General features: G+C 46.1%; 2 protein-coding genes and 1 long non-coding RNA gene across 3 annotated transcripts in view; 1 reads left to right on the forward strand and 2 right to left on the reverse strand.

The window, feature by feature from the left end:
• Positions 1-21,226, reverse strand: part of TAP1 (transporter 1, ATP binding cassette subfamily B member) — a 682,515-nt gene that overhangs the window by 48,559 nt on the left and 612,730 nt on the right. The window lies entirely within an intron of this gene.
• On the forward strand, positions 1,760-7,856 carry LOC146401488 (uncharacterized). The gene is made up of 2 exons (XR_014809912.1): positions 1,760-2,035; positions 4,925-7,856. It is a non-coding gene; the product is annotated as an uncharacterized LOC146401488 (long non-coding RNA).
• On the reverse strand, positions 7,637-13,458 carry SLA-DMB (MHC class II, DM beta). Its single transcript, NM_001113707.1, is given in 6 exon segments — positions 7,637-8,008; positions 8,354-8,389; positions 8,542-8,658; positions 10,615-10,899; positions 12,214-12,495; positions 13,170-13,458. Coding segments are annotated over 6 exon segments (819 nt in total). The 5' UTR covers positions 13,252-13,458; the 3' UTR covers positions 7,637-7,991.

Below are 21,226 nucleotides of genomic sequence, written 5' to 3' on the forward strand. Positions count from 1 at the left end.
ATCCACTATATTAGGAGATTAGGGGGGAAAATAGATATAATGAAATAAATCAGTGTTGCAAAATTATTTTTAAAATTTCAACATCTATTTATGATTTTTTTTTTTTTTGTCTTTTCTGCCTTTTCTAGGGCCACTCCTGCAGCATATGGAGGTTCCCAGGCTAGGGGTTGAATCGGAGCTGTAGCTGCCAGCCTACGCCAGAGCCACAGCAACGCAGGATCCAAGCCGAGTCTGCAACCTACACCACAGCTCACGGCAACACCGGATCGTTAACCCACTGAGCAAGGCCAGGGATCGAACCCATAGACTCCTGGTTACTAGTCGGATTCGTTAACTACAGAGCCACGATGGGAACTCCCTATTTATGATTTTTTATTAAAAAAAAACTCAGGGAGTTCCCTGGTGGCTCAGCAGGTTAAGGATCCAGGGTTGTCACTGCAATGGCTAAGGTTGCTGTTGTCGCTCAGGTTCAGCCCCTGGCCTGGGAACTTCCACATGCCATGGGGACAGCCAAAACACACACACACACACACACACACACACACACACACACACACACACACAAAACTACAACAAGGAGTTCTGCTTCTGGGAAGATGGAATAGACTTTATAGAAATCTCCCTGTTTCTCCCATTAAATGCAACTGAAAACCCCAGGCATTTTATATAAGACAAACATAAGATGACTCTGAAAGGTAGAGATAAGAAGGCAGACCATGTAGGACGCCAGGACCTGAGGAATGACCATCCCATCCATAGAAAGAAGAAGATAGCCATCAACAAGCCAGGAAGGAAGCTCTCACCAGAAATCAATCATGCTGGCACCCTAATCTCAGACTGCCAGCCTCCAGAACTATAATAAAATTAATTTCTGTTGTTTAAGCCATCCAATCTATTTTATTTTGTTCTGGCAGCTCCAGTAGACGAATACAGATTCCAGTAATTACATTACATGTAAATAGTCTAAATACATCAATTAAAAGAGATTGGTAGCGTTGATTTTGAAGAAGTGAATCAAAGATATGCTAACTACAAGAAACGCAGTTCAAATAGTCATACCTTGTTTTATTGCACTTCACTTTATTGCACTTCGCAGATACTGTGTTTTTTACAAATTCAAGATCTGTGGCAACCTTGCATTGAGCAAGTCTATCAGCACCATTTTTCCAACAGCATTATTTTTAAATTAAGGTATGTACTTTGTTCTGTTAGACACAATGTTATCATCCACTCAGTAGACTATAGTATAGTGTAAATATAAATTTATATGCACTGAGAACCCCCCCAAAGTTATGTGACTTGCTTTATTGTGATATTCTCGTTAGTGCAGTGATCTGGAACTGAACCCACAATATCTTTGTGGTATGCCTGTACAGATAGGTTAAAATTAAAAGAATGGGGAAATATATGTCATGTGATCATTTATCAGCAGAAACATGAATGAGTTTACAATTATCAGATAAAGTAAACTTCAGAGTAAAGGAAATTATCAGAGACAGATTGGGACATTTTGTAAGATAAAAGGCACCAGTCTACCAAAAACGACATAGCAATCCTAAATGTTTATCCATAAAACAACAGAGCTGCAAAATACGTGAAGCAAAAACTAATAAAACTAAGGAGAAATGAATAAATCCACAATGATAGTTGTAGACTTCAACACAACTCTCAAAAATTAATAGAACAACTAGACAGAAAATCAATAAAGATATAATAGAACTCAGTACCATCAACCAATAGGATCTAATCCACATTTATCAACTATTCCTCCAACAACAGCAAAATACACATTCTTTTCACATGCCCATGGAACATATATCAAGATGGAATATACTTGGGGCCCTAAAACAAATATTTTTGATAAAGTTAAAATATTGGGGAGTTTCTGTTGTGGCACAGTGGAAATGAATCCGACTAGTATCCATGAGGATGTGGGTTCGATCCCTGGCCTTGATCAGTGGATTGGGGATCCGGGATTGCTGTGAACTTTGGTGTAGGTCGCAAACCTGCATTGTTGTGGCCATGGCATAGGCTGGTACCTGTAGCTCTAATTCGACCCCTAGCCTGGGAACTTCCATATGTTGCAGGTGCAGCCCTAAAAAGCAAATAAATAGATAAATAAATAAATAAAATAATGGAAATCATACAGTGTGTTCTTTGGCCACAATTGAATCAAACTAAAAATCACTAACAGAATGATAATGGAAACATCTCCAAATACTTGGAAACTAAGGAGTCATTTTAAAATAACCAAAGAGTAAGAGTCAAAAAATAAGTCTCGGGAGTTCCCATCCTGGCTCAGTGGTTAACGAATCCAACTAGGAACCATGAGGTTGTGGGTTCGATCCCTGCCCTTGCTCAGTGGGTTAAGGATCCGGCAATGCCGTGAGCTGCGATGTAGGTCGCAGATGCAGCTCGGATCCCGCGTTGCTGTGGCTCTGGGGTAGGCCAGTAGCTACAGCTCCGATTAGACCCCTAGCCTGGGAACCTCCATATGCCAGGGAGTGGCCCTAGAAAAGGCAAAAAGACAAAAAAAAAAAAAAAAAAGCAAGTCTCAAGTGAAATTTTCAAAATACATTACATTGAATTAAAATGGAAATAAAGGCATTCCCTTATGGCGCAGTGAGTTAAGGATCCAGCATTATCACTGTAGAGGCTTGGGTTGCTACTGTGGCTCGGGTTTGATCTCTGGTGCAGGCCCTTCCACATGCTGCAGGAGCGAGCAGCCAAAAAAAAAAAAAAAAAAAGGCAAAGAACTTGAATAGACATGTCTCTCCAGATGATCTATAAATGGCCAGTAAGCATGTTCAACCTCACTGATCATTAGAGAATGCAAATCAGAACCACAGTGATGAAATACCACCATTAGGGTGGCTAATGTTAAAAACACAAGGGATTTGAACAGATATTTGCACACCCTTAGTCACACCCATATGCACAATAGCCAAGAGGTGGAAGCAACAAAATGCCCACTGTGGGATGAATATTTAAACAATATGTGGTCTATACATACAATGGAACATTAATCCGTTTTTAAAAGGAAGGAAATCCTGTCATATGCAACAACATCAATGAAATTTAAGGACATTGTGCTGAGTGAAAAAAGACAAATACTGTGTGATTACACTTATGTGAGGTGTTGAAGAGTCAAATTCAGTGAAACCTAAGGAAGCTGGAGAGAGAGGGAAATAGAGGGTTGTGTTTAATGGGTACAAAGATTCAATTTTGCATGATGAAAAAATCGTAGATGTTCATTGCACAACAATAAATATGCTTAACACTACTGAAAGGTATATTTAAAGCAGTAAATTTTTATGTTGATTTTTAACACAATTTTTTTAAATGGTTATATTTCTCTCAGCCAGAAATAACTGATTTGAAAATAAAATTACAAGAAGATAGCAATCAAAATTGCAACAAAAGCCGATTATACCCAGGTCACTGTGAAAAAGTGAATTTGAATAATAATAATAAAGGGAGTTCCCTTGGGTGCAATGGCCAAAAATAGATAAATAAAAAAACATCATAAAGAGCAAATACATCATTTGAATAAGTGGGGAAATACCCTCTGCTTTTGTGGGGGATGACTCATAGTAAAAAGAAACCAATTAGCCCCACGCGGCTTTATAGAGTCAGCATAGCCTTGATCAAAATTCGAGTTTAATTTTGAGGAACTCAATAAATTTACCATAACATATATATGGAAAAAAGAAAGATTCAGAACAAGCTACAGAAACTATAGGGGCAGGTAGAGAGGGAGAATTGGCAATGAATGTTCCCCCAGGTCCCCCAGCAGGAAAATACAAACTCGTTCTGCCTCTTGCTGCCGAGGTCTCATCCGAGGCCAGAGGAAGCCCAAGCTTTGCATCTTTCAACCCCACCCCACCCCACTCCCACCCCCTAACCTTGGCTTCTTTCCTGCCGATTGTGGACGTGTTGACTGTCCTCCCTCTGCCTTCTGGTCTGCTCTCAGCTCTTCTCCACCCTGGCCTCTGCCCCGGGGCGGGCACTGACCTCCGCGATGTCACAGGCTTCCTAGCTCCCTGGCTTTCTCCCGCTTAGGAGGAGAGTGAGGTCAGGCTTTGCATTCCTGTGGCTCCCTCCCTGCAAAGTCACCGCAGGCTGGTGGTGTCCCTTGACGAAGGGCAACTGCAAGGCGGGGACCTGCCTTCCTATGGAGTTCTGAGAGCCCTTCCCATCCCCTGGGGTTGTGACGGCTCAGTAGCTGCTGGCTCCTGGTTACTCTACCCTTTGCCACCCTCTTCCTTGTAAATACTTCCTTGTAAATAGACCCTTCTTGAACCATCTAGGTTTAAGTGTGCCACCTGTTTTCTGTGGAGGCCCTGATGCAATGAAAGTCATTTATTTCTTCATTCACTGCCCCAGGCCCATCTGGCCAGGGGCTCTTGGCAGCCTCAGATGCAATGGAAAAGCAGCAGAGGAAGGGTCAGGAGAGCCGGTGCCCCCTGTCTGGGAGCAGCCTCTTTGAGTTTGGGGCCTCTCCACTCTGCAGCCCCTAGGGACTGGTCTGGCCAAGGGGTGGGTGGCAGGATGCGTCAAGAAGGGACCCCCCCCCCCATGCCCTGCTCCAAGGCAGGATGAGGACTCTTGGGAATAGCAGACACTCCAGCCAAGATCAAGGTGGGGATGGAGTTGACGCCACCCTCATCTGTCATCTGATTCGCCTAGTTTTACTTTACTCTACCTGAGAAGGTCTAAAAATAATTTTCCTAAATAAACCACAAGATGAAATGCTGATCCCTGTCTGTTCCTCTCAAGATGAGTGTCCTTTATGGGTGGGGAGTTGGACTAGATGACCTTTAAAGACAATTCCAACTTCAAGTTCAATTTTTTTTTTTTTTTTTTTTTGTCTTTTTGTCTTTTCTAGGGCTGCTCCCACAGCATATGGAGGTTCCCAGGCTAGGGGTCAAATCAGAGCTGTAGCCACCAGCCTACAGCAGAGCCACAGCAACGTGGGATCCAAGCCGCATCTGCGACCTACACCACAGCTCACGGCAACGCCGGATCCCTAACCCACTGAGCAAGGCCAGGGATCGAACCTGCAACTTCATGGTTCCTAGTCGGAGTCGGAGTCGTTAACCATTGCACCACGACGGGAACTCCCCCCCCCTTTTTTTGTTTTTTGTTTTTTGCCATTTCTTGCAAGTTCAATTTTTAAAACAAGACCTTGAGAGGAGAGAACCAACTGTGCCACTTAGATTAGAAATAACCCCAAAGCCCAACTGTCTCTCTCTCACACACACAAACACAAACACACCCCTTCTTGGCATTTTGTCATGTGTAACGTTCTACTTTCCTCGCACAGTCCTGGAGGTGGCCCATCATTACCTTACATTCTGCCTTCCTTCCAGGTGCCCCTCACTCGCCTGTGTAACAACAGACACATCCTCCCTTTTCTCTCTCTTGTAATCTGGCCTCCCGGATCCCAGGAGACTCATGTGGCGGTTTTTCTACTCTCTATCTGGAAGGGGACAGAAAACAAAAACCTCCAAGTTTCGGGCAGAGAAAAGGTTGTACGGGCTCTCCAGAAGGGGACAGGAAGCTCTCCAATTAGCTGACCCTCTCCCCCTCCCCCTGGGGTCCTGTTGCTTGGATTCTCCCTGCTCAGACCAGACCCAGACCCTTTGGAGGTGCAGCGTCTCCTTCAAAATTCACCAGGCACCCCCAAGACCCAAAGCTCCACCCCAGAGGAGACTAGAATTTCAGAAGGAATTAGCAGAAGGATTGGACAAATCAAACAAAAACAAGAATAGCAAATGGAAAAGTGAAAATGAAACAATATGACAAGACCTCAAACAGCAAGTTCTTAAAGCAAGCACAGAGTGGAGTAGAGGTGGAAGATTATTTTCATGACATACAAGCTAATTAATTGAATGCTATATACAAACGTTAAAAGACCAAACATAAAACTGATAAAATCTGTAGAGATTATTTGCTGAGCCCGAGCTTACTGGTCAGCACTCCACATCTTCCTACCTTATATGGCCCTGCTCAGACAACAGCCCTCTTGAACCTCCTGAGCATTTTCCCTCCCATTGACTTCTTCACTAAATTGCGTCCAGAAGAGATGCCCTGGTCACAAGCATGCTTCTGAGGAAACCAGGGATGTGGTGGAAATCGGGTTATTGTCTGAGCACCCACTTTGGGTATCAAGTCTGTATGAACAGAGCCTTGCCCACCCTTCTCCAGGTCCCCATCTGCATAGAAACCATGTGAGGATGAAGGCTCCCAGCCCTGTGACCACCCCTCCAACCACTCACCCAGACAACCATGCAGAGGTGCACGTGGGAGGAGGCCACCCACAGTCTGTCTTCTGACCCCCCTCCACAGCTCATCAGATTCTGATCTTATGCTTTCCAGACAGACACCCACACACAGGCACGCATCCTTAACCCCTTGTTCTCCCTCCACAATTCTGTTAGGGGAAACTCCTCCAGGACTTGTATTCATGTCTGGTTTTTGTTTCCATGTGTGGGCGCGTGTGTGTTTTGATTGTTTGTTTTGCTGAAGTCCAGTGTCCAACCCTTAATTCCAGACAATTCCACAGCTCTGTTTTCCGTGGCCAGCAGGTGTCGCCCTTCCCTGGGAACAATCAGCGCCTCTCCTGCGGTGTGCCATCCAGCCCCTCGCCTTGGATGCCCCTTCGGTTTGTGCGAGAAAATAGAAGGGGGGCTCTAAAGAGCGGGGTGCTCACCAGCAGGAGGGTCCTTCGAGTAAAGCAGCCTAGTTACTTCCAGCTCAGGTAGACGAACATCCTGTAGAGAACTTGCTCTTCGACCTTGGGCGAGGTATCCAGCCTCTCTGACGCTCACTTTCACCCATGACTTGGGGGAAGGCAGTCTGTTCCAACAGCGGGTTGTGGTGCAGAGTGAATGAGATACAACACAAAGCACTTAGCCCGGTGCCTCTGTCATAAGAAGCCCTGAGCTATGGTCCCGTTCCCACCTAGGAGATGAAGAAAATAACTGCCCAGAACTCAGAGCTGAAGTTAGGCTCTGCCCCCAGAATCCTGACTAAGGGTCTGCTTCAGAGCCGTGATGAGGATCAGATGAAATGATGCCTGTAAAATGATACCTGGTAGAATGCCTGGCCCAGAAAGTTCAGTAACTGATAAGAGTTGATATCACTACTGTGGGCTCGCAGTGTGGCAGCGTGCCAGGTCATGTTCTTAGCCCTTTACAAGTATGAACTCATTTAATTTTCATTAAGATCCCTGCTGAGCTAAGTAAACTGTTAATCTCCTACTTATCTCTTACTCCGTGACTCCACCCCACCACAGTTTTTTAGTTTTTGTGTTTTGGTTCTGGTGTTGCATGCAGTGGCTCCATGTGGGATCTCAGCTTTCCAGACCAGAGATCGAACCCCGGCTGCAGCAGTGAAAGTACACTGTCCTAACCAGTAGACCTCCAGGGACCTTCCTCCCTTGTTCCACCACCATTTAATGTCTTCTTAAGAATTATAAATCAGAAAAATACCCCCAATTCTGTCATGTTTAGATGGGAAAATGGGAAGAAACACTGAATCCTTTACCCAAGTAGGAGAGAATGAAGCCCAGCCCCTAACTCTGCCAGTAGTCCCTCCCCCATGGCTCAGGAAAAAGCATGGAAACACCAGATTTCCACCAGAGTTTATTCCTCAGAGATGGTTACCGGCGACTCACTGCCCTCTGTGGCACAGGGGAACCCCCAAGAGGGCCTTCGCCCTTCCTCCCCAAATGATATTCCCCTCAGGTGCATAGCCTTGGGCTCCAGCTATGTACAATAACTAGGTCACAGAATATTCCCAGGAATGGTTCCCGCAAGTGGTTAAGGTTTACATAGGGGGAACTGCAAATTTTAAAGAACTGAAGAGAGAAACCAGAGGACCCAAGAAACTGTGGAGGGTCTGAGGATGTCAGCCAAGGGCACAGCAGCATCCATACGAGACCAAATTGCCTTCTCACAGGGAGTGGAAGTGGCAGGACTCCGCCTCTAGGAAATGTGCTGACCTGCAGAAGAAATAAAAAGGAGAGAGTAAAGCTCCAAACCAACTTGACGCCATCATTTGTCCCTATAACCATCCATGCCAGACCCCTGAATACAGTAATACTGAAAATTCTAGCTTACCCAACACTAATAATAAGGAGCCACCTTCAGACCCTCCGTTGCGTTGAAGGGGAGGGTGCAGGCTCTCCTCTCTCCTGCTAGTCCCAACAATGGCAGCTTGAGTCATGCTCTTAGCTAAACCCCAGGGGAAGCACACCCCTACGTATACACCATTAGCTGGACCCAGCGCTGACTCCCTCTAACTCTTCCCCCCTCCGAGGGACCAAACAGACCAACAGAGACGTTACCTTCTGGATAAGTGGTCCCCGGGAGGAAAATGTAGCCTAGGAGAAGAAAAAAATATTTGAGTAGAGGACAGTCTTTGTGGATGAAAATATCGGGTGTTATTTGCAGCAGACAGGGTAGCAATGGGAGAACCAGTCACAGACAGACAGTGAGCCGAGACTGGGATGGGGCGCACAGGAGCATCACTCACCTGGGGCAACAGATCTCTGGCAGCTGAGCAAACCAAGGGAGAAGATGATGAGGCCCAGGCCCAGAGTCGCCACAGACACAGAAATCTTCACTGTCTGCACTGGGGACAGCCCAGAAGCTGCAAAGATAACAACTTCCTAGAACCAATTTCTGTGCTCATTCCCAGGTGACTTCATTTACTGTGACCTCCACTTAGCAGGTTCCCAGACGCTTGCTCCAAGTCTGGCTCACACCAATCCAGTGCCACGGAGATGGCTTTCCTCAAAACCCCCATCCCGTGGATCTCTAGCCTAGAGTAACGGCAGGGAACCGCCCTCCCCAGGGCTGGTAACCTCCCTGCCAGCTCCTCTCTAACACGATGGGGCCTCTCCAAGCATCTCCCCCCCCCCACCCCCCGCTTTTTAGGGCCACACTCTCGGCATATGGAAGTTCCCAGGCTAGGGATCAAATCGGAGCTACATTTGCTGGCCTACACCACAGCCACAGCACCACAGGATCCAAGCTGTGTCTGCGGCCTGCACCACAGCTCATGGCAATGCCAGATCCTTAGCCCACTGAGCGAGGCCAGGGATCAAACCCGCAGCCTCATAGTTCCTAGTCAGATTAGTCTCTGCTGCACCACAACGGGAGCTCCTTAAAGCTTCTTTTCTTCCTTCACCCCAAAGGCACCCACACCGAAGAATAGAGTTCTTTGTTCCTCTCTCCATTTGCCCACAGAGACCATATCTGCTCTCTTGACTGCTCTGAGCATTTTCCTATTAAATTGGCTTTCCCCCATCCTAACTTCCGAGGGTTCCATTCCGTGAGTTATCAGAGTACCTGTGTCTCCTGCCTGTCCACATCCAGTTTTGCCATGTGCTCTTCCAGAATCTGTCTCCACCTCCCTCCACAGCCCCCACCTCTGGGAGCTGGTCCTACTCCGAATCCTGCCCTCTGCCCCCCTAATTTCTTTCCACTAAAGGGAACATACCATCACCAAAGGCCACTCCCTGTTCCTGATGTGAAGGAGAATTTCCTGGGACAGCTCAGGTGAGCCTGTGGGTTCCTCTCCCTGCCCCTCAGGCCCTTCTCAGCTTCCCAGCAAGACAGAACACGTCCCACAGAGGGAGGCCTGAGATCCTGTTTCCTAGGCTTTGTTTTTTTTTTTTTTTTCTTTTGTCTTTTTAGGGCCACACCCAAGGCACATGGAGGTCCCTAGGCTAGGGGTTTAATGTGAGCTGTAGCTGCTGGCCACAGCCGCAGCCACAGCCACACCAAATCTGAGCCGAATCTGTGACCAACATCACAGTTCACGGCAACATCAGATCCTTAACCCCCTGATAGAGGACAGGGATCAAACCCGCGTCCTCATGGATAGTCAGGCTCATTAACCACTGAGCCAGGACAGAAACTCCTTTTTTTCTCCCCCTAGCCTTTTGCACCCTCCCTCTTTCTCATTTCTTCCTCTTTCTCTCTCCCAAGGATCCCCAAACCCACAGGCAACTTTTCTCATTTCCTTTAACTACTTTCAATCCTGGGGTTCAAACAGCAGTGATCAGCACCTTGTGCCCTAGCCCCCAAGCAGGCACACCAAAGTTTCTGCCAGTCTGGCTTTTTCCTCCCTGACAGTGCGCTCCAAATTCATTGCTGCCCCCACACCAAGAGAGAGTCCCCTTTCTTCATGCAATTCCCATTCCTGACCTGACAAGAGAATAGTTGAAATCCGAGGATCCTAGAACATTGCATCACTGCGTGTTCTGAAAATGTGGTTCCAAAATCTACATCCTCTTTTGAGGACAGTCATGCTCCCCACCCACCCTCAGACAAGCACATAACATCAACCACAACACCATAGCAACAGCAACGATAACTAACCCTTTTCATTTCTACATCCCCTTGTCCCGCCTCTGGACACAAACCCTCCATAAGTCCCCCAGACTCCTCCTTCTCAGCATCTCCTTCCTGCTCTACCATAAACCGTGGCCCTTCCTACATCACATTCCTTCTGCCGAAGTATTGGTGTTCTATTTGCAACCACCGACTTGCATTCATTCTCGGTTGTGATGCTGATTCCTCCCCTGTGCCACCCACTTACTCCAGTCCTGAAGGATGGGCTCAGGAACCCCAATGTGCTCCACCACACAGGTGTAGGTGTCCCCGTAAGAGGGGGTTGTAGCCAAATGGGAGACGGTCTGGTATGTCCAGTCTCCGTTGGGCTGGGTGATCATATGGGCCTTGCCATGAGGAAGGACTGGCTGCCCATTCTTCCTCCACATGATGATCACATCAGCTGGATAGAAGCCCCACACATAGCAGGCCAGCATCACAGACTCCCTCGTGTTAAAAGGAGTGGTTTTGGCCACTTGCACAGACGGCGGCTCTGCAAGGGAGGAAAGCATCGTCATGAAGAAGGGCAACACTCCGGCTTTTCCTCCAGCCTGGTTTCTTTCCCACTTCAATTCTTTGCAGACTTTTGCCAACTGACCCTCCCCACCGCCACCTCATTCCACCCCACAACTGGTGGAAAATGAGTCAGAATAAACTCTCACTCGGCTCTTTCTTTCCTCCCATTCCATTACTGCTGCTTCCTTTCTTTTCTCCTCCAAAATTATGTTCAATCACAGTAAGCAGAAGCCGGGTCTGAACTGCAAGCTGTTTTCAAAAGTCACTGTGTTTATTTCAAGTACATAAGCTAATTGTCCAGCGTTCTAGGTTGGGGTTAGCAAAAGTAGGAAGACACTCTTGTCCTCAAATTGCATTTAACACATTAGAGTGCTAAATAAAGCTCTTTCCCCCTTGCATAGTTTAAGGAAACAAGACTAACTCAAGACTAACTCTCTTAAACTTGGATTAGGATAGTCCAAATTAATGAGATGGTTAATACTGCCATCTTTTAATAGTTTATTCTTCTAGATGATCCTTCTGCTTGCTTTGTTGTTTTTCAAACAAGATCCTAAATAAAAATCCAAGATATTGTGTTAAAATGCAGATTCCCTAGCCTGCAACCCCAGATATTTTCACTTGAGCTGCAGCGGTACTCAAGAGCTTGCATTTTTACAAGCACCTTCCCCAGGGAATTCTGAGAAATCACATCTTAAGGCACAATACCACATCTTAAGGGACAAGAGAATTTCAAGTTTTCTTTTTTATCACTTTCAAGTAATTCTCAATGCAAGTGACTAAGGGTGAAGAGTATGCATCCGAATCTCCTGGGAGGAGATTCCAAATCTCCAAATATTCCTGGGCCTGGGCCCCTCCCACACCTGGAACATCAGAACCTGGAATACAGAGGCAGGAACATTTGGGGAAAAGCCATTCTGGTTATTCTGACAGTTCAACCCTTGGTTGAACTTGGATCTGCATCTGTTTTGTTTGTTTCATTTGAGGCGGGGGTTGTTTTTTTGGATCTGCTTCTTGAGATGCCCTAACTAGAAGGAAAGCATGCTTTACTTTCTGCACTTAGCACCTCACTGGCTCAAACATCACCTCCTGCTCTTCATCCTTGCCCTACCTTCGTCAACCATCTAGTTTCCCCTAAAGGGTCAACCCTCCCTTTTTCTACATCCCAGGTCTTCACATTTTCTGCCTCCCTCCTACCTAAATCTCAAACCCTCTGCCAGCTGAGGGAATCCTTCCTGGCCTCCCCTCTCCTAACCGTGCTTCCTAACAGCCCTCGGCTCCCCTCTCTCCTTACGTGTCCTGTGGGTCAGTGATTTCCAGAAGGGTTGGGTGTGTGTGGCACAGTTCTGGAGCCCATTGGACAAGCGCTGGAGCAGTTTTTCCTGCTGGTTGAGGTAAACAGAGAAATATGTGGCCAACGCATTCAGCGCTCCAAATTCACAAGGGACCATACGGGTCTCCTGGGGATCCCAACAGGTCAGCAAGTCCTTGTTGAAGGAGATGCAATACGTGAAATCCTGTGGAGTCCCCTCATCATCCAACAGACAGGTGCTTTCCACGTGGGCCACAAAGCCACCTATAGGAGCCAGAGAAAGGGGGAGCTTAGGTCATAGTCCTCTGCAGGGACCCCAAGCCTCTGTTACACTCAGTGAGTGCGACACAGGTTTCCCAGCTGAGGCAGCACCTGCAGACCAAGGTTGGGTACTGGAGTCTCTGAGAGTCTCAATGAAGGGACTATACGGTACTAGCAGAGAAGCTTGTCTATCCCATTTCCTCTACATGTGAGACTAAGTATGGCACAGAAGTGGCTCAAAATTCTTGCATGTTTAAACAGGACGATTTACCCAGGAGAAGACCTTTGATAAGGCAAATTATTGAGTGAGGGGGGAAAAAAAGTCAAAGGAAAGAGTCAGCCTTGTTTTGTGCCAGATGTATTATTAAATATCATGCCACATGTATTTAGGAAGCACTCGTGATGTGCCAGGCACTGTGCTAGGAGTTGGCGGTGCAGCAGTGAACAGGACAGATATTGTCACTGCTGGCCTTCCTGCAGGAGATTATCTATTACACATGCAGTTATACAGCTTAATTACTACTAAAATTGCTACAAAGGTACAGTGCAAAGGCCTATGTAAGGGGTATGTGATAGGGAGACAAATTCATTGGGGAGGGGTGTCTGAGTCCAAAACTGAACCCCGTTACCCAAAAGGAGCAGAGGCGGGGAGGGTCCCAAAGAGGTAAAATCCTTACCTGCTCCGGTGCAGCCCAGGCTGAGGCCCAGGAGCAGCTGCAGGAGGGCACTCATGCTCTGCTCCGGGGAGATACAGGGCATCCGGTCCCCTGGACCCGCTCTTCCAGGGGCCCTGGGTCCTTGCCTGCCCCCAGAAGTCCCAGCCTGGATAGATGATCTCCAAACACTGAGCGGGAATATGGTGTTGTCCTGGTCCTTTGGTGCTCTCTGAATGAGTGATTTGGAGCTACTAAGCCCTTTGATACTAAACTGGTCCCTTACAAACTCGCCTCAATCCGCGTCCCAGACTGAGAATTGTCAGCTTGGCGAGGTAGGCGGGAACAAGGGTAGAGACCAATCGCGGAGTGCCTCAGCCCAGCATCATCAGTTACTAGGTAAATCTCATCCTGCCCTAGGCTTTAAACAACTCCTAGTCTCTCAAGTCTTTTACGACAGAGCAACCAGCCTAGGTGGGTTTCTTTAGATCACTGAAGAGAATAAACCCACATTCTCAGGATGTGTGTAGCCGGACTGCTCACTTTTTAAAGTGTTTCTTCTCAACGTCCTCCCCAAAGACTGGGACTAGATAACCTCTCTTGCTCCTTTAAGGGAAGTTACTTGGGAGCTTAACCCTTGGTCACTAACCCTTGGTCTGTCCTGTCTGTCCTGTCACCCAGGAAACAGGAGGATGAGGGGCCCTCCTGGGGTGGGAGGCAGAGGCAGGGCTGCTAAGAAGGAAGATGACACAGAGAGAGTGCAGTTATCTGGCCTCAAGGCAAGACTGCAGAATAAGAGAAGCCGTTCTACCTTAAAGCTCAGGACCACAGCCCTGAAAAAAAAATCCCTCCTTGCACTTCAGTGGCTTCTGTGCTATCCGGCCAAGCTTCATTTTCTCCTTTCTGTTTTGCTGGAGCCAGGAAACCCCACCCTCCTATCCTCCAAACCATTTCAAGGCAGAGCCAAGGGTAACTCCGCATAAACGCCTTGATAAATAGCACTAGTGATGGAGTCTGTCACGGCTCAGCAGTAACAAACCCGACTAGTATCCATGAGAAATCAGGGTCGATCCCTGGCCTCGCTCAGTGGAGTGAGGATCTGGTTTTGCCATGGGCGGTGTGTGGTGTAGGTCGCAGATGTGGCTTGGATCCCCGCGTTTAGGTGACTGTGGCATAGGCCAGCAGCTGTAGCTCTGATTGGACTCCTAGCCTGGAGTCATATCATATACCATGAGTGCAGCCCTAAAAAATATAAAAAGCTGGTGATGGGCCAGTGCCCAAAGCTCGCTTGTCTCCCCCAAACTCAAAACTCAAAACTCCCCTGTGTGTTTCCCCCGCAGATCCCATCTGTCCTGGGGTAGGTCCCTGCCTTAAAAAGGCGCTAGAAAAAAGGAGATAATGCTTCTCTACTTTTCTTCCCCTGAAAAGACAGTTTTTAAATAGCAATTCATTCTTATTGTGAACTGTACAATTGTTAGGCTTTTCCATCACAAATTAAAAACCCAAATTGGCTTCTCTGTGCTCCCTAACAGGATACCAGGATGCCTCTTCTCACCTTTGTTTCTGAAAGCTCTTGAACTTGACTTAATAGTGAGCTAGGAGTTTCTGTTGTGGCTCAGTGGGTTAAGAACCCGACTAGTATCCATGAGGCTATGGTTTCAATCCCTGGCCTTGCTCAGTGGGTGGTTGTTGCTACCAGCTGCAGCGGATCTGGTGTGGCTGTGGCGTAGGCTGACAGCTGCAGCTCTGATTCAACCCCTAGCCCAGAAGCTCCCATATGTCAAGGGTGCAGCCCTAAAAGAAAAAAAACATAGTGAGCTAAATGAAAGAGTACTTAGGAGGGAATCCCTTGACACTGTCTCCAAAGTCCCTGACCCCAAGAGAGTCTGATATTTATGAAGAAAAAAGGAAGAGGAGGAAAAAAAAAAAAAAAGCCTGTACCAAAAATGAAAATATAGATCAATATCAGAAGCGAAAGACTTGGTTTGTGTGACTAGTAGAGCTTAACTGATCCTCTGCCCATGTTTCCCAGCATCCTACTCTCAATCCCACTTGGTTATAAGACTGTTCTGTGTTTTAACTTCTCTAAATGAACCATCAAATGTGTTGAATGGGCAGAAAATGGGGGAGGGGAGTCCAAAATTTGTTAAGCTTCTACTTTGTGGCAGATACTGTGCTCAGTAGACCCTTTACATGCTCTCTCATTTAATATTCTGTTCACCTTTAAAGAAACTATAGTTTTGTTAATAATAATATTTATTAATTTACGTTAATTAGATTTGGTACAGAAAAGGTTAGAAGAGTGGAAGACTGACAGTATGTTTTCGCTCTCAGATTTGACTTCTGACACCTTCTTCCCTTCTTTTTTTTTGTCTTTTCTAGGGCCACCCCCGTGGCATATGGAGGTTCCCAGGCTAGGGGTCCAGTTGGAGCTGTAGCCACCAGCCTACGTCAGAGCCACAGCAATGCCAGATCTGAGCCGCATCTGCGACCTACACCACAGCTCGTGGCAACACCAGATCCTTAACCCACTGAGCAAGGGCAGGGATCGAACCCGCAACCTCATGGTTCCTAGTCGGATTCTTTAACCAGTGAGCCATGAAGGGAACTCCTTCCCTTCTTATTGTCTCAGAAAATGTGTCCTCTGATTTTCTGGATGGGAGACAAATGCTCAAAGTCAAATGTTACACTTAAATGTAACTGTATGCTATAGTTGTTATATAAAAATAGTCAAATTTCTTTTTTTTAAGTTTCCTTTTAAAAATTCTTGTTGGAGGAATTCCCTGGTGGCTCAGTGGGTTAAGGATCTGGTGTTGTCACTGCGGTGGCACAGGTCCAATCCCTGGCAGATGAATTTCCTCATGCCGCAGGTGTGCCCAAAAAATAAACAAACAAAAATTGTATTGGAGGTTAGTTGATTTATATTGTTGTGTTAGTTTCATCACTTAATCTTAAAAGATATGTTAATTGTCCTCATATTACAATTTTGAGAACAGGTCCAAAGAGTCACAATCAAGGTCTCCAGGTAAACACACACACACACACATACACACACACTCACGACATCCTGGGATTGAGATAAGCCACATAAAGGTAGCTAGTGGCTACCTCCACTGAGAAAAGGAAAAAGGGAAGAGCCATCCCCTCCTTCTAAGTCTTATGTTTCCGATTCTCAGAGTTCCTTCTGCTCTTGGACCCAGAGTCTCTTCCACTTTCTCTTTTGACAGTTTCAGAAGGGTGTGAATTCTCCTGCACACAGGCACACTTCCCCCTTCCACCTCTCCTCCCTCCCCGCCCAGGTAGGCGGGGAGCCTAACCTCACAGGAATCAGGTCATGGGATCCTTTTCCATGCCTGCAAAAGCCGGCTCTGGCACAGGACACAGTGTGGCTGAGGCTCAGCGAGTTCCCTCTCGTGTCTGGATCTCTGCTCTGGCGGCCAAAGGAGATGTGAAACCTTCCAGAAGGCAACAGCAGGAAATGCAGAAGATTTCACTTCTCTATTAATGAGAAAACTGAGGGTGAATGGTAGAATCGAGTAGGACAGAAAAACCCGGAGACCTGTGCTCAGCGAAGCAGTTTCTTCCTTCCCCTCTTCCTCCTAACCCTACTTTTTTTAACAGACAGCTCTATCCTCACCAGCACACCCCCACCTTCCAGTCGACCCCAAAGTGTATTTCAATTGTCCTGTCCATTGCTGCTGATGGGATAACTATTTATGTAGCACCAGGGCTGGAGATGCTTGGGAATTCCCGCCAGCTTCCCATGTGCTGTCCCTCCTTTACTGCCACGACAGAAAGGCCCAAAGAGTGAGTCCTCTCCTTGCCTGCTGCCGCTCCCTCTAGCCCGGCCACCATAGGCCAGAAGTGGACAAACCACGGTGTCTTTGTGCAAAGTTTTACAGGGAATCCCAAGAGTAAGAGATGTCTTCTCTGCCCCATGTCGTTCACTTAGAGGTTGGTGGGAGAGTGAGAACAAACATCTCGAAAGAAAAGAGTTTATGTTAAAGCAAGTACGCGATAAGGCCAGTGGACTTAAAAGAGGAACGAGAAGTCATTGTGGTTATGGGTATGACAGGATGTCCTCTCCCTTGGGGGAGTCTGGAGGTGGGCTGGATTCAAGTGGGAAAAGAGGAAGGCAGTTGGCACTGTGGTCTTGACCTGTAACTGCACAAGCCTGGCGATGTTACAGGTGCTGTTGGGGGTCTATCAGGTACCTGGACTGGCTAAAATAAAACCCAGCTACAGGAACGTCGTTGGCATTGCACATGGAAGAAAGTCACCAATGCAGTCTAATGCTTTTTCTGAGTATGATCATGACAATACAATATACCTCTTCCTAGCATTGCTCCCTGTACATTCTCGGGTTCCTCTTCTGGACAGATCATTTTAACTCAAGTCTCCATTTTGTAAACTCAAAAATTATCCAATCTGTCTATCATTCGTAATTTAAAACCAAGAGCATGAGACCACACTTGTGACTCCTTTCAATGTTTTTTCAAGACCACATACTCCTAGAGTTCCCATCGTGGCTCAGTGGTTAGTGACCCCAACTAGCATCCGTGAGGACGAGGGTTTGATCCCTGGCCTCACTCAGTGGGTTAAGGATCCAGAGTTGCTGTGAGCTGTGGTGTAAGTCGCAGATACGGCTCGGATCCCACATGGGTGAAAGACGAGGGCATTCTGTGATGTGAAATAAGTCAGGTAGAGAAAGAAAGATACTGTGTGATCTTTTTATATGTGGAATGCTAAAACCAAAACCAAAACCAAAACAGACCCAGAAAAGCGAAGCTTATAGAAACAGAGAACAGATTCATGGTTGCCAGAGACAGGGTGCAGGAGGTGGGAGAAATGTTGGGTGTGGTTTTTCTTGTTTTTTTTTTTTTGGTTTAAATAAATTGATTTATTTTTTAAATAAACAAAAGAATTCAGAAGTCATTAGCATAATACAAAAATAAATACACGAGAAGAATGAGAATAAAAATTGTTTTATGAAATATGAGAGTGGAAATAGCAATTTGCCTATATTAACATATTAAGCTATAAAATGTTATTTTAAATTTGTGAGTCAATAACTAAATAAAGGCAGTTAGCAAACATTTGACAACTTCTTTATAACTCTGTCTACCTAAAACTATATCTTGAGCTGGTCAAAAACCTATTAAAATAGGAGTTAACTATCCAGTATTGTCTCTGCAGTGGCTCTGGTCACCCCTGTGAGGCCATTTCCATCCCTGGCCAGGGAACTTCCACATGCTGAGGATGTGGCCAGAAAAAAAGAAAAGAAAAAACACTTTTAAAATGTCCTCATTGAGAAAATAGAGAATCACTTTATGACTTTATGTTCCCTCAAGAATTTTAACTTTACTGCCTTGTGGTTTGAAAGGATTTCTAAAGATTATAAAAGCACAAACCATGAGGGTTCTAATTGTCAAAATGAAATAATTCTATTTGGGGAGGAACTGTATACAAATTTAATTGATGAACAGCAAAAGTGAAAGGAGGTGTTTACAATATGTATACTGACATAAAATTACCATATAGAATCTATCAGAAATCCCCACAAATTCACAAGAAAAAAAAAAACAAAGTTTAAGATGGGTAAAAGATATAAATCAGCAAATCACAGAGAGAGAGAGAGAGAGAGAGAAATGTAGAAGATATCCAGCCTCACTAGTAATGAGAAAAAGGCAAAACGTGATACCAACTTTACATCCACCGTATTATTTGAAAGTCAAATACTTTCAAGTATTAGTGACAATAAAGAGAACTACTTTGAATAGAACTACTTTGCAAGGTGAGAACTACTTTGCTGTGTTGGTGAGAGTGTAAACTGTTATGGTCCCTGAATTACTGAAATTACCAACTAGTTGTGAAAAAAAAAATTCGCACACAAAACAAGGCAGCATATCTGGGAGGGTGTAAGTCTCGGAAGAGTTCCGTAAGGCTCTGTTAGGGCTGGAGGATCAGAAAGAGGTTCATGGCAAAGGTGGGGCTGGGTTTGGATCTACGGAATTGGTTAAGATGGAATAAGTTGAGCAGAATAAAGAAGGCATTCCAGTAAGAGGAAAAAAATCTGGGCAGATTCCCTAAAGGGAAGACAGACATGATACTTACTACCCAGGAAGAATGGCGGACACTGATTCATCCAAGAACAGGATTCCTGCTGGAAAGAGTGGGTCATATTTTTTAATTAGAAGTGGGGTTGGGGGGGGGGCACAGGATGGAGTTCCCATCATGGCTCAGCAGTAACAAACCTGATTAGTATCCATGAAGATGCGGGTTTGATCTCTGGCCTCAGTGGATTAAGGATGCAATGTTGCTGTGAGCTGTGGTGTAGGTGGAAGACTTGGCTGTGATCCTGCATTGCTAGGGCTGTGGCTGTGGCTGCAGCTCCAATTCAACCCCTAGCCTGGGAACCTCCATGTGCTGCAGGTATGGCCTAAAAAAAAAGGATGGGGGCACCAGACTAGAAAGGGTTTTGAATGTTTCTCCGCTGTTATAAGTAACAATAACATAAAATGCTTGATCAGAGAGCACCTAACCAAGCCCATCATTTTACAGATGAGGAGTTTGAGGCCCAGAGAGGTGATGTGACACAGCATAATAAAAGCGATTTTAAGTCTTGACTGGCAGGAAATTTCTGGATAAGTTGGAAAATGGAGAGAGAGAAATCAAAATCAGGAAGAACTAGAAAGCAGAGACAGATGTAGAATAGTAAAGGGAAAAGAAAAAGAGAAAAATCTCAGGGGGATTGAAGGTAGATTCAAAGTTGTTTCCAGGGAGTTCCCGTCGTGGTGCAGTGGTTAACGAATCCAATTGGGAACCATGAGGTTGCAGGTTCATTGCCGGTTCCCTGGCCTCGCTCAGTGGATAAACGATCTGGCATTGCCATGAGCTGTGGTGTAGGTTGCAGACGCGGCTCAGATCCCGAGTTGCTGTGGCTCTGGCGTAGGCCGGCGGCTATAGCTCCGATTAGACCCCTAGCCTGGGAACCTCCATATGCCGCAGGTGTGGCCCTAGAAAAGACAAAAAAAAAAAAAAAAAAAGTTGTTTCCAGGAGAGAAGTTAGTGATGCTGCTAAGTTCCCTCATGAAAATCCTTGCTAAGTTACTGAGTGCCTTTTCTACGTGCCAAACACTGTTCCACGCATTCTACAAGATGTTACTTAAGCTTAACAACAAACTTCTTTTTTTTTTTTTTTTTTTTTTTTTGTCTTTTTGCCTTTTCTAGGGCCTCTCCTGCAGCACATGGAGGTTCCCAGGCTAGGGGTCGAATCAGAGCTATAGCCGCCGGCCTACGCCAGAGCCACTGCAACGCGGGATCCAAGCCACATCTGCGACCTACACCACAGCTCATGGCAATGCCAGATCCTTAACCCACTGAGCAAGACCAGGGATCAAACCTGCAACCTCATGGTTCCTAATTGGATTCGTTAACCACTGAGCCACGACGGGAACTCCTTAACAACATATTTCTTCAGCACCATTATCGTCACCCTTTTACAAAAAATGCTACCAAGGCACAGAAAAGTTCTGTAACTAGCCCGAGGGCACACAGCTAAAAAGTGACAGTCACGGTTGAATTCCCAGCGGTGTGTTTCCGAAGCCCATACTCTTAACCAGCACACATGCTGCTCTTAGAAATGAGATGGTTCGGAGGAGGTGCCAAGTCCTGGGAACAAGTGGATATTTTCCCTGAGATTAGATTCAGATCCAAAACAAAGCATGGAGACCCTTTCACCAATACGAGGCTAATTTCTCTCACAATCTTCATGCCACCCTCTCCTCCAAAACAACTTCTGACTCCACAGAAAGCAAGAAACAAAGCATATGCAAATAAGTTACTACCACTTGTCAGGTGCCCCCTGCCCTCACCACCTCCCTGCCCTGCCCCACCAGGACAGCAGTTCTCAGACCAAAGAACAAATCGTTTGGAAGGACACGTGAATTCTGGGTCCTTCCAGGATGCTCACACTTCACGTCAGGAGCTTGGTTATTACTGTTTTCAAGAAATGAGTATGACTGAATTCAGACTAACATCTGAACCCTTATTTTTCCCACTTTTGAGCTCTTGTTTTCCCA

Source organism: Sus scrofa, chromosome 7 (assembly GCF_054392235.1).
Source record: "Sus scrofa isolate SSC_HxYL_T2T_F1_AM1 chromosome 7, Sscrofa_HxYL_maternal_Yorkshire_Landrace_v2.0, whole genome shotgun sequence".
NCBI classification, from domain to species: Eukaryota; Metazoa; Chordata; class Mammalia; order Artiodactyla; family Suidae; genus Sus; species Sus scrofa.